At 38.7% G+C, this 12,347-nt stretch overlaps 1 protein-coding gene across 3 annotated transcripts in view; it reads left to right on the forward strand.

Annotated features, from left to right (window-relative positions):
- Positions 1–867: 867 nt before the first annotated feature.
- PRR16 (proline rich 16) overlaps positions 868–12,347 on the forward strand; it is a 326,938-nt gene continuing 315,458 nt past the window's right edge. Inside the window, exon 1 of one of the 3 annotated variants that reach the window (XM_003826704.5) lies at positions 868–1,588. In XM_003826704.5, coding sequence (XP_003826752.1) covers positions 1,430–1,588 — 159 coding nt within the window. In that variant the 5' untranslated portion in view covers positions 868–1,429. Of the gene's footprint in view, positions 1,589–2,556; positions 2,644–12,347 lie in introns of those variants that run through there. The other 2 variants (XR_608483.5, XM_034960392.3) reach the window with 2 other exon arrangements.

The following is a 12,347-nucleotide window of genomic DNA, read 5'->3' on the forward strand; positions in this document are numbered from 1 at the left end:
GTCCAGGATTAAGAGAGTGATTGATTAAGAGCCTACAGAACTCGGAAGAGGAGAGCTGCCAAGCTTTTCTTTATGTGTAGCACAGTGGAGCTACCCAGAGTGTGAGAAGCAAGAAACAGAGAGCCTTGCTAAGGCACGACGAAAAGGGGAAGCCTATTAAAAGAATGATCTGGAGGAGTGTGCAGTGAAGAAAATAAAGTAGAGCCAGCCTGCTGGGGTCAGTAGCTAATAGCCCATGGGTTTACAACTAAGGAAGTTAAAATTCTAGCTAATGAGAATTGTAGACACCTACTGAGAGTGAACCGAAGGCTTCCTATTAACTTCCCTTCTTGGGTCTTTTTGACAGAACAGTCAGAAAGTTGTTTCCTATTTGTTTAGTAGCAAAAGAGTTGAAATGGAGGTTTAAAAAATGATGAAAGAGAAGTTGGAGGCAATCTCTTACTCAGCTCCTTCACGAGGTCCAAATACGATGTCTCCCCCACTCCACTCAAAATGTAAATCAGCATAGGTCACAAAAAGAGGAAGGACAGTTAAAAAAAAAAAAAAAGAGTTGGGCCAGATAAGACATACAGCCAAGATGACTGAGATAATCAGAGAGGATTTGGGGTGTGGGGACTTCAAATTAATAAATCCGGTATTAGCTTTGTGGAATTAGCAGGATTAGGGTAACTCTTTCAAGAACACTGGTTGAATTTCATGGTTTCAATAGATGACCATTAGCTGTTATATGCACCCCCCCCCCTTTTTTTCTTGCAGAAGTTAAGAAGTCTGTTTAACTTGCAGGTCACCAAGAGATTGATTAAAGGCCTCTGGACATCATTTGGGTTTGGATAAATCTGTAGGGCCACTTTACAGACTGTCTCCAACTCCTGATCCCACTGTGGTTCTTTCTGAATTGATCCAGGTCCCTGCTAGCAAGTGAAGCAGAAAGAATCCAGGCTAGTTGTGAGATGACATAGAGCAAGCAGGCTGAGATGATGGGGACATTTCAGAACCAAGAGGAGGGGGCGGGCAGGACACGGACTTGTCTCCCCCACCTTGATGCCAAGGTGGCGTCTGGGTGATATCTCGAAGGGCAACGTCGAGGGGACTGCAAGCGTCAACCCCGGCGCGGCGGCACGGCGCCCCTCTCCGCGGGCGGGGAGCGAGCGCGTGTGCGCGAGAGCGCCGGGCGGCGGCGGGAGGAGGCGCAGGCGCGCTGCTCGCCCGTCTGCAGCCCCGAGCCGAGCGCCGCGTCTCGGGAGTTGATGGCAGCACCACTGTGCGGCCGCCCGGCCGAGCGCGGAGCGCAGCCACTCGCCGCTGCCCAGGGAGCGCCCAAGATGTGGGGGGACCGGGGCGGCAGCGGCCGTAGCAGCGCCAGGGACGGGGGCACGCAGCAGCCTCCGCTCGCCCGCCTGTCCTGACCTGCCTCGCTTGCCCCCAAAGAATGTCAGCCAAGTCCAAGGGGAACCCCTCCTCGTCCTGTCCAGCCGAGGGACCGCCGGCAGCCTCCAAAACCAAGGTGAAGGAACAGATCAAGATCATCGTGGAGGATCTGGAATTAGTCCTGGGCGACCTGAAGGACGTGGCCAAGGAACTTAAGGAGGTGAGAGGCGCAGGGGTGGGGAGGGAGTTCGGCACCCTTCGACCCCTCCGGGGTCCCCTTTCCGATTTTCAGCAGGGACAGCCAGATTTCCAAACTCCTGGGAAACTACAGAAAAGGCGCCTGCAGACGGACTTTCTTTGCTCCTGGAGTCCTGAGAGGAGTTGTTGTTGCACTTTTTAATTTTTTTTTTTAATCAGGAAGAAATCAACTAGTGTTTTAATCGATGGACCTGGGCTGGTGGGAGGGATGAACGCACGCGTGTCTCTGAATCTGTGTGTGTGACGACGGGGGAGAGGGTTAGCTGGGGGTGTGTCGGCAGAGGAAGTCGTGAGCAGCCCGGCCGGAGCGTGCAAGATGCTCCTCTCCTGCCCTCTTGCTTCCCCAGAGTCCTTTGGCAAGTCCGCTGCCTATCTGGCAGCCTCCCTAAGTCAGGGCTGAAGAGGGGCCGGGTTCTGCCCCCAGGGAGGGCAGCCTGGAGGAAGCTTGGCTCAGACTACCCTCCCTGTCTCCCGAGCCTCGCTGCAGGGAAGGCGACCCGGGCTGCTGGCAGCCTTGGGGCTAAGGAGGCGGTCTGGGACTTTCTCACTTTCTCAATTTCTGAAGCATCCCCTGCTCTCCTCCGAACGTCGTTACCAGTAACTCTGGGCCTTCCCGCCACCCTACCTCTGCTTCCTTCCTTCCACCCTGTCGCCACTTGGCACTGAACCCGAGAAGCAGGACGCGCAGGAGAGTGTATGTGTGGCCGGGGTCTTGCCATTGGCGTCCTGGCTCTCTGCAGCTGGGACTGCTTCGGTTCTTCCCCGCTTTTCCTATCCCACTTCTGTTCAGCCCTACTCCCGCCCGCCCCTAGCCCCAGGTGATCCAGATGGAAAGAAGCAGAGAAGGTGTCAGGGCTGAGGCTGCGTAACTCAGGCGGCGGCTCCGGGCGGGGGCGGGGGCCGGGCTGGGAGGGGTGGGGTCTCCCGAGCCAGGCTGGCTGCCGGCGGCGTCTCGGAGCTGGTGGCAGAGTCCCAGCGCGCCGCTCACTACTGAATGGGGTCCTGGTGCGGTTCTCGGTGAGGGAGTCCGCAGCTCCGCTGCGTGAGAGCTAAGACTAGAACTTCGAAGGTGGTGGTGGCTGCAGCGGGAAAAGGGGTGGGGCGTAGTCTAGGTCCAAAATTGTAATCTTGTTTCTGAAGCCAAGGGGGAGGAGACTGAGGGTTGTTTGGATGACTGGCCTCTAGAGATTAACCTCCTGTATTCAATTTCCAAACCAAATTTCAAGAGCCCCCTCGTCTTCCTCCCCTTCCCCCGTTACCTCTATGAACTGAACTCTGCATTTGTTACCTAATACAAGTCTGTTAAAATGGGCCATTCGTCACCAGGGTTAAGTTTGCCAATGGTAAATGTCGTTCCTTTAGGTTACTCCACAGACAGAACATAATTAGTACTGAGGTCCTGAGAGTGGCTGTTAGTATACATAGATTCAGGGATAAAACTTGTTCGTGTTTTCAGGGTTTCTCTAGGATTATTGCTTCACAACTGGTTGACAGATGGTGGGGTTATGCATTGAAATTCAATTCTAAAAATGCTGTCCCTTTCTTTGTTATTCTTTTATATGACATCTTTGGTAGACTGTGTTTTCATCTGAAACATGGCGTTTTAAAAAATGAAATTGGGCATGTTCCTTTCGGCAGAATTGTGCTTAATAGTTGGTGAGGTTTCCATGGGCGATGTGGAAAACCTACAGCGGCACAGAAACGTATTTACTGTTTTCATGAGGCTGAGACTAAAAGAAAGGTAGTTAAACAGAATTCTGCATCTGTGAGCCATACTTCCTTATGTTTTAATGTCAGTCCACTCACTTTTTTTGCACAGAATAAATGACAAGAAACTGCACATGGTCCTGGTTTTGCTTTGCATCATTATTTATGGACATTTAGAGATTAAGTAGTGAAATCTTCAACCTCCCTGTGGTTATTGGTTAGAATCACAAAAATGTAAGTCAGGAAATCTGTTGATACCACTTTCTGTGTCTTCATTACTGAAGATTTTTTAAGGTTAAAAAAAAGGTTGTTTATAAGAGGAATAAAAAGCAGAGATAATGTACAACCCAGTAGATGAAACTATCTGACAGATCTAGAGATACAATTTTGACTCAACATTTTGGAAGATTTGTTTGTCTTAAGGATCTGTTTGAGTAAAAATCTCACCATGAAACTGAAATTTATGACATAAATAATGTGATGTGATTGTTAATTACTTTTGTGTGGGTATCATCATCCTAGATTTGCACAAGAAAATGTACCTACAATGGCCAAATCCCAAAACATCGGCTATTCATAGAATATGAATGAAAATATTTTGAGAACAAAGTATTTATAGGGTATGTTTAACCTATGACATCTTGCAGTTGTCCAGCATGTATCTTTTTAGGATAATCCTGCATATGTGAGTGAACATGTCTTTGGTATAGTTTTGGATAAAGAAATAACAAAACTTTGTACATTACAAAGCTTGTTGGTTGCTGTACATGAATGTTGCTATTCATCATATTCAGTATTCTGGCAGTTTAAAATTAGTACGTGTTAAATATAAACTGCTATATTTAGAATTCTAATTCCTTTATTGGCAATGCTATGCTTTTAGACCATAATATATTTTAATATAAATTATCGGCGAGCTCTTCTTAACTTGCAACAGAAATTAAAAATAAAAAAGTAGTTATGACTATATCACTATGTCATTCATCATATAGTATTTATTTTTTCTTTCTGCTTTTAAAAAATATCTAGTTAAAATGCAATCTTCTTTAATTCTGTTCTTTGTTTTTGTGTAATTTATGCACCAACAATATTAAACTTTGGTTTGAGGTTACTCTGAAATTGCTTTTCTTCGTAGAAGTTTTCTGGGCTTAAGTCATCTGAAAACTGAGTAGGATAGAATCAAACATAATAGTAATTGCTTGAAACACTTTAATAAGTAGTGACAAAACTCTAGTCTGCTCAGCAAGAAGAGTTGTTATTTTGGGTATCTGTTTTATGATTATTTAGTTATAATTACTTAATCAGTTATAATTGGATTATATATTAGAAGCAGAGGAACAGGCTTTCTAGAAAGTCAAAGGGCAGCCTTATTCTACTCTCAGAATTTAGTAAAATCTCAAATAATTTGACTTTTCAGAAATAATATGGGTCCTTTGGTTTTCTATGATATTAATATATTGGAAAAGCCTTAAATATAATTCAGTATACTTATTGAGCACCTACCATGTTCAAAGTACTATAACACCTTTTAAATTGCTACCAAGATGAATAAGGCATAGTTTCTGGTCTCAGTGAGCTCCAAAGGTTAGTTAGGGATATATTTATCCTGTCTTCCAACATCAGCGGTATAAAAAGACATTGTGGCCTTTAGTGGCCACTCTCACTGCAGGCTTGGGGAAATCGAGAATTGAGAATGAGAGTGAGTAAATGTTAATTTATAAAATGATGCGTGCTGCATACTTAGTAGTATGGCAAGTCTTTGATGAAGAAATAAGCTTAAAAAGATGAAAATATATGAATTTTAAGAAATTTACAGTTGACTTAGATTGTCATGGTTAACATAAATGGATCAATACCATATACAGGAGATTACATATTCAAATGTTGTAACTAAATGCTGAAGATTTCCATGAAAGCTAAGTCTTTTGGAGAAATGGAGAGTTAAAAAGGAAGATTTTGAATTCTTCTTTTTCTTAATGTAAATAGGGTTTTAAGAGGTAGTCACAGGTAAAAGGAAATAGGTTTGGACTACAAGAGTAATCCATGTTGCATTTTTCTACACATTGAAAAAAAAGAAGAAAATAGTGGTGAAACTCTAGAGTTTTAGTGATAAAATTAACCATAACTGGTAGAGTAGGTGTGAGTGATACTTTTTCACTAAGAAATGTAGAAACAAAGCAATTGCTTTTTAAAATAGTTCTCAAATAATCTAATGCCTTTGAGTAGCAATATGCCTGTTCTTTTATGAAGATCTCACTGGTAAACTATTTTGCATTAAATGCTGGTATTAATATGGGATCACATATCTTATTGGTCAGAGTGACACTGGAATCTGTAATAATCAGCCTTTTATCTGGAAACAAAATTAATTGCAGCTTTAGCTGGATTCTCTTTTAGTTTAGACTTGTTATAACCTTGAGCTTTTCTTGTAGTGTTTATTTTTATGATTTCAAGTAACAAGGCTACTATATGAGTTGAAAAACATATGTAAATAATTTCTTGAGAGGCTTTCTGAATAGACATGACTCTAACAGAGAAATTAAAATAAAGTTGTTTTGTTGTTGCCTTAGAATCACTCAGTGACTGGATCTCCATTGGTGAGAAGTATGTCAGTATTGTTGCCATGGACTGGAAAGCACCCATAATTTGTCTTATAATGGCATAAACTGAAATAAATTTAAGTTGAATTTTGAAAAATTTGAACCCCATAGGAAACAGTCTGATTTGAACTGATGAAAACAGAATTAACAATTATCTGAAAAATATTTTCACTTTTAAATGTTCCCTCTTTTAATGTCTTAACCACTTGATGTTCTATAGTTTATTGTCTGGAAATTCCTACCGAGTATTTTTTGGTTAATGAGCCCATGCATAGAAAATTCGTTACAAGAAAGAATTATAGAGAATAATCTCGGAACTATTTTCTTTTTGTTTGAGACAGTATCTTGCCCTGTCACTTAGGTTGTAGTGCAGTGTTAGAGATCTTGGCTCACTGCAGCCTCCATCTCTTAGGTTGAAGGAGTCTTACCACCTCAGCCTTCTGAGTAGCTGGGACTAGAGGCATGCGCCGCCATGCCTGGCTAATTTTTAATTTTTTTTTTTTTGATAGAGATGGTGTCTTGCCATATTCCCCAGGCTGATCTTGAACACCTGTCTTCAAGTCATCCTCCTGCTTAGGCCTCCCAAAGTGGTAGAATTATAGGTATGAGCCACCATGTCTGGCTTGAAGTATTTTCCAAGTTCTAAAGTTGTGTATAAATAGAATTTAGTAGTTCTTTAAATTGTAGCAATAGTCATACTTTTACTACTTTATACCACAGTCTACCTCCCCAAACTATGGTATATTTACCAAATGCTCAAATGCTCTGAAATTTTTCTTTACTTAGGCATGATGGCCTAGCATGTTACCAAAAATAATTTTGAGAACATAGAGGTAGCCAATAATCATCCATCACTGTCTATTTCCAATGAATTAAAACATTCAACACTTAGAGAATTAGCTGATAAGAAATTCAAGCAGCCTTAAAGTAATAGATAGTGTGTTTCAGGCAACAGTGAAGTAATAGATAATAAAGCCAGTGTAATAGGTTTCATTATTACCTGGATTATGTTATTTTCATCCTTGCTTCTCTGAGGATCTCAGGTACTTAAATCTAAATGTAGGAAAAAAGATAGAAATGCAAGTTTGAGCAAAACATATTTTCCCAAACTATAGAACTTTTCTTCTGTAGAGATAGTTCTTGAAAAATTTCAGGGGCAATTTTAGAGATTTAGAGTAATAAAATTCCAGTAGGTCGCTGATTCAACTCTGATTGAAATATACATAACTGACATCAAGCTGCAAATACAAAGTTAACAAACAACAAAGGGCACTATTAAAAAAATCAAATTTATTTTTTCTGATGTTAGGAGCAGTACATGAATATTATAGAAAGTTTGCAAATATCTAAAGAAATATAAAGGAGAAAACAAAAATTATCTTTAGTACCACATAAAAATAAATATACTAAACATTTTGTTATATTTTCTTTTAGTCTTTTTGTATGCATATTTTAACATAGATGAAGTTATACAAAGTTATAAATTATAAGCAATGACATTTTCTACTTTCTTGAATGATATAGATCGTAACTATTACACAGATTTGCTATAAGTTACTTCATACTTCCCTTAATATTGGGTATTCTATTTATTTCCAGCTTTTCACGGTTATTAAACATCACTAGAAAGAGCAGTTTTGGCAATATGAATATCTAACAGAGGTCTTACTCTCTGCCAGGTACTCTTCTCAGCGCATTTATTTATATTAAATTATCTAATTCTCAAAACAGGTAGATGAGGAAGTTACTGATATTGCCCATTTTACACATAAGAAATCTGAGGTCCGAGATAGTAAGTCATTTGCCCAACTCACTTGACTTGTAAGTGGAGAAGTGAAGCTTCATTGCCAGGTAGCTTGGTGTCAAAGAACAGCATTAACCGCCAAGCTCTTTCACGTTTCCTTTTTTTTTTTTTTTTAACATTTTCTTAGAAGTCAAGGATCTAAAAGCTTTAAAATTCTCAATTCATATCGCCAAACTGTCTTCCAGGGAGTTTTCACAAATTTTTGCTTGCAGCAGCAGCGTATGTATGGACACTGTTTCTTAAATTGGGAGTGAAGCTAATAAACCATGTCATTATTTCATTAAGGCTTGCTGTGTAGTTTATTATCTTCATGGTAACAGTCATTATTTTTGTAGGTTGCAGAAAACAGTATTGAGACAAAATTAATAGTGAGTAAATTAGACCTTGCAATTTAAAATTTGCAAATAAAGATGTGCTGTGATTAATTACCTTTAACTTATTCAACAAAAATGTAGATAAGAATATTACATAGATTTTTAATATTCTGGCTGAGAAAATAAAGGAACAACTAATATGGAAGCTCGTTGATACTTAGCATTGTATATAATTGTTTCAAAGAATACAAATAATTTGGAATATATTATTCTCTTTTGTTGCTATCAAATTACCTTAGAAGAGAGGCACTATCCTTAAGTTTTCTGAGATGTTTGAGGTTTGACAGTTCTCTTGCTTTCTGCTATGACTGATGAATTAGAGAATCTTGTTGAATTCTTTACTAGGAACAACATTATTGAACTGGCTAATGATGTCATATGTATATATTATAATTCGATTTCTTGTATTAACTTTAGTGCTATCGATTATAAACCACCTCCTCTCTCCCACATATAAGGGTTATAAGAAATGGCCTTATTCTAAAATTGTTTGTTTTCTTTTCCAGTATGTTATGAATAGAAATGTTTTTATTGTATTAAAAGTTAGTTCATTAGGATAATTACTCAGAATTAAATTTCCCATAGGAACTGGGAACCCAAAGTCAGCAGTAATTCATCTTTAAACAAGAACCAGAAAGTAGCATTAACTGAAATGAGAAAATAAAGACATATCTAATATCCAAATCAAAGTAGACTCACAAGGTAGTCTGTCAACTCAGGACAAATGTTGTCTTGCTTATATGGGATAAGCTATTTATTTATTTAGAATGGAAAGACATGAGGATTCCAAAGAATTTAAACTCCCAGACCCCACTTTCAGGCAAGAAATATTAACACTGTTAGGACTGAATTTATATTCATCATCTTTGTTTTCTCTCTTTCTGCTTTGCAAATGCTGCTTCAGATTGGTGTTTGAGATAAATGTTTACTTGTAGAATAATTGAAGTTAGGCAAATTACATACTTATGCTCAATGAGACAGTTATCATGATGTTTGGGACACTATAAATAGATTTTCAACTACAGATAGCATATGTTATCCTTGTCTGGAAAAAGAAAATTTGATGATTTCTGACAGGTTCTTTTTGTAGTACCACACAAATGTTAACAGATACATTGGTGTGCATTTTCCCCTTTCATAATATCACCTTATCTCAAGATTTCAAACTGTGTGTTTATATGAGAGAAAAATACTGGGTTAAACAATATCAGTCAAATCAATTGCCTTCTAGCATCAGTGGTTCTTAATAGTCTCCCTTCCCCCATATCACAAACCCCTTTGAAAAAAGGGAAAAAAGTTGGGATTATTTCTTCTGGAACAAAAGCTTACACAAACGTGGTTCCTGCACATGTTCAGGGAATCTTGGGTGGGTGGGAATGACTCAGGTAAAGAGACAAAACAAGTGGTTGATTGCCATTTTATTTTTTAGAAATTTTAGCTAATTGTTTGAGGTTTGGCTCCATAATTTTCAGAATTAAAAGTCCTGGCTCTACAAAAAGAAAAAAAAGAAATACTGATGGCTGTGGTTTGATGTTTTTTATGTAGGGGAAAAAAATGAGTGGCATATCAACAGTTTATTTCTCTTAGAATGTGATGTCAGTGGGAAAATAGGTGGTATATTTATAATTCACTACTTTGCAAAAGCTGTAGAATGCTTGTGTGTCTGAAAGTTAACTCTTTCATTTTGTCGTTTCTTATGATGTGTGCCGTAGTATATCAGTAAATAGATGGACAAAACGTTTTCAGAACTCATTGTAAATTAAGCATATTCTCTTCTTAAAACTGATTCCAGATCAGCATTTTTCTTTGTTTTATTTTTTTCTTATGTCACATTAACATGAATTATGAAAGACATATTGAATTCTTGATATGTGTAAGTCACTGTGCTGAAGAAAGTAAAAGATGCATATATAAATAAGCTTAGTGATCTGCCCTTGAAGTAACTATTTTCTGTTTACTTTTGATGACAGTGATAACACTGTAGGCTATTATGAATTGACATAACTTTGTAATTTTAAAGCCCAAATATCAGAGGTATATTTATGTTTATTCAATTATATACAGAATGAAGTATAAATTTGATTGCCTCTTTATTGCATAGCTCAATGTTTTTGATAAATATTTGGGGTTATCTTTTGTTTTAAAGAACAGGAGAATTTTTAGTCTGTGTTGCTCAGTAAGGTGGAATAGTATAGAAGGGTGAGAGCACAAACTCTGAAGCCAGTCTGCTTTTTTTCAAATTGCTCTGCTGTGCAATATTGAGCACATTATTTAATTTCTCTCTGTTTTCATTTTCTCCATAGTGTGGCGATAGTGACAATGTTATGTGCAGTACAGGTTGGTTATGAAGATTAAATGAGTTCTTTGTAGAACGTTTAGAATGGTTCCTATGCATAAAGCAAGCATTGTATGTGTATCTGTCATTAGTGTTATTATATGAATTTGAGCCCCTTTATTCATTTATTCAACAAGTAGTGTTTAACACCTACTGTACACCAGGCACTGTTCTAGTTTCTAGGGATACAGTGGGGAACAAAACAGACAAAATTCCTTCATGGAGTTTACATAGTGGATGGGGAGGGTAGGGAGAAGATAGCTCAGTAAAATAAACACTAGTTTACATCAAATATTGGAAGGTGATTGATCTTATGAAGTAATAGAAGATTATAATGGGATGAATAGTGATGAGGAGGAAGTGCAATTTTAAATAGGATTGTTCAGAATAAGCCTTACTGAGAAAGTGGCATGGTGGCATTGGGGGAAATGCTTGAAGGTGAAGGAGCAAGCAGTAAGGAAATCTAGGGGAGCATTTTCCCAAGTAGGGAATAGCAGCCCAAGGGCCTTATAGTGGACAAGTTCCCCATGCATTTGCAGCAGAACAAGGGCCCAGGGTGGCAGGAGTGGAGGAGCAGGGCAAGAGTAGCAGTGATAAGGTCAGATAGATATGCGGGACATGTCTAAGGATTTTGATTCTTCCTTAGAGTAAAATGGGACTTCTGAGCAGGGAGGTGACTAAATCTGCTATACTTCCATCTTTTTACCTTTAATCACTGGCTCAGGGTTTCTCAAACTCTGCACTATTGACATATTGAGTGGATAATTCTTTGTTGGGGGGATTGTCCTGTGCATTGTAGGATGGTTGGCAGCATCTACAACTAGATGCCAGTAGCAACCAAAATGTTAATGTGACAATGGAAAATGTTTCTAGATGATGCCACATGTCCTCTTCCTACTTTGCAATAGTAGAACTAGGAACCCAAAGGACTACTTTGAGAACTACTGCTCTTGCTCTTCCATCTTATTCCATATTACTTAATATTGTTTTTGCTATCTACCTTTTTCTTTCTTTATGCTTATCCATCAAACATTCAGACTTCATGTCTCTTTTGTGTCTTGTATTTGCTATCTTTTTTTAAAAAAAAAAAACATTATCTGTATTTTTCTTTACATTTACCTCATTCTTTTTCCCTTAATTCAACCTACTTTAAAAATATGCCTTCCAATTTCCATCCACCACTTCCATTGTTTTGCTTTCCATTTTGTTTTCACAATGAAATAAAAGTTAAATTGATATTTTTTAAGGGATTTGGGTAAATATGTGTATTTTAGGATTTGGGAGAAAAAAAGGAGAAACTCAGAAAGAATGAAGGGAGCAGTTGAGGCTGAGCTGCTTGTCTTCTTGCCAGTTAGTTTGTGAGTGAGGTCAGAGGCAACCTTGACTAGTGGAAGGACTTTTGTCTCATCCATCAATTAGTCTTATGCTGCTTCTGCCATTTTCATTTCTGTAGACAGAAGAGAATTTAGAATGGTTTCACTGCTGTCTAGTAGGGGACAAATTATAGATGATGATGATGACGATGATGATGATACAGATGACTGACAACTGTTAACTTCTCACTGTGTGCCAGGGACTTTTGTGAGTTAACTCACTTAATCCTCATAGCCACCCTTTGAGGTACCTATAATTATTCTATAGATGAAGAAGCACAGACAGAGAGGTTAATTAAGAGCAAGTGTTGGAGTTGAACTCCTGATATTTCCCCCTTTAAGCCGAAGTCCATGACCTGCTTCCCGATTCCTGGCAGCCACACAGTTGCTCTGCTATTTTTCAGTCTTCTAACTTCAACATAGTTACTTTTTACTCTTTTTCATCCTCCACCTTCTTTAAATCACGTCTCTTTTTCCTTTCTTGTTTTTCTCCTTTCTCCTCTACTTTCTGTCTTACTTTTTTTCTTC

The sequence above is a fragment of the Pan paniscus genome, chromosome 4 (genome assembly GCF_029289425.2).
Source record: "Pan paniscus chromosome 4, NHGRI_mPanPan1-v2.0_pri, whole genome shotgun sequence".
Taxonomy (NCBI): Eukaryota; Metazoa; Chordata; class Mammalia; order Primates; family Hominidae; genus Pan; species Pan paniscus.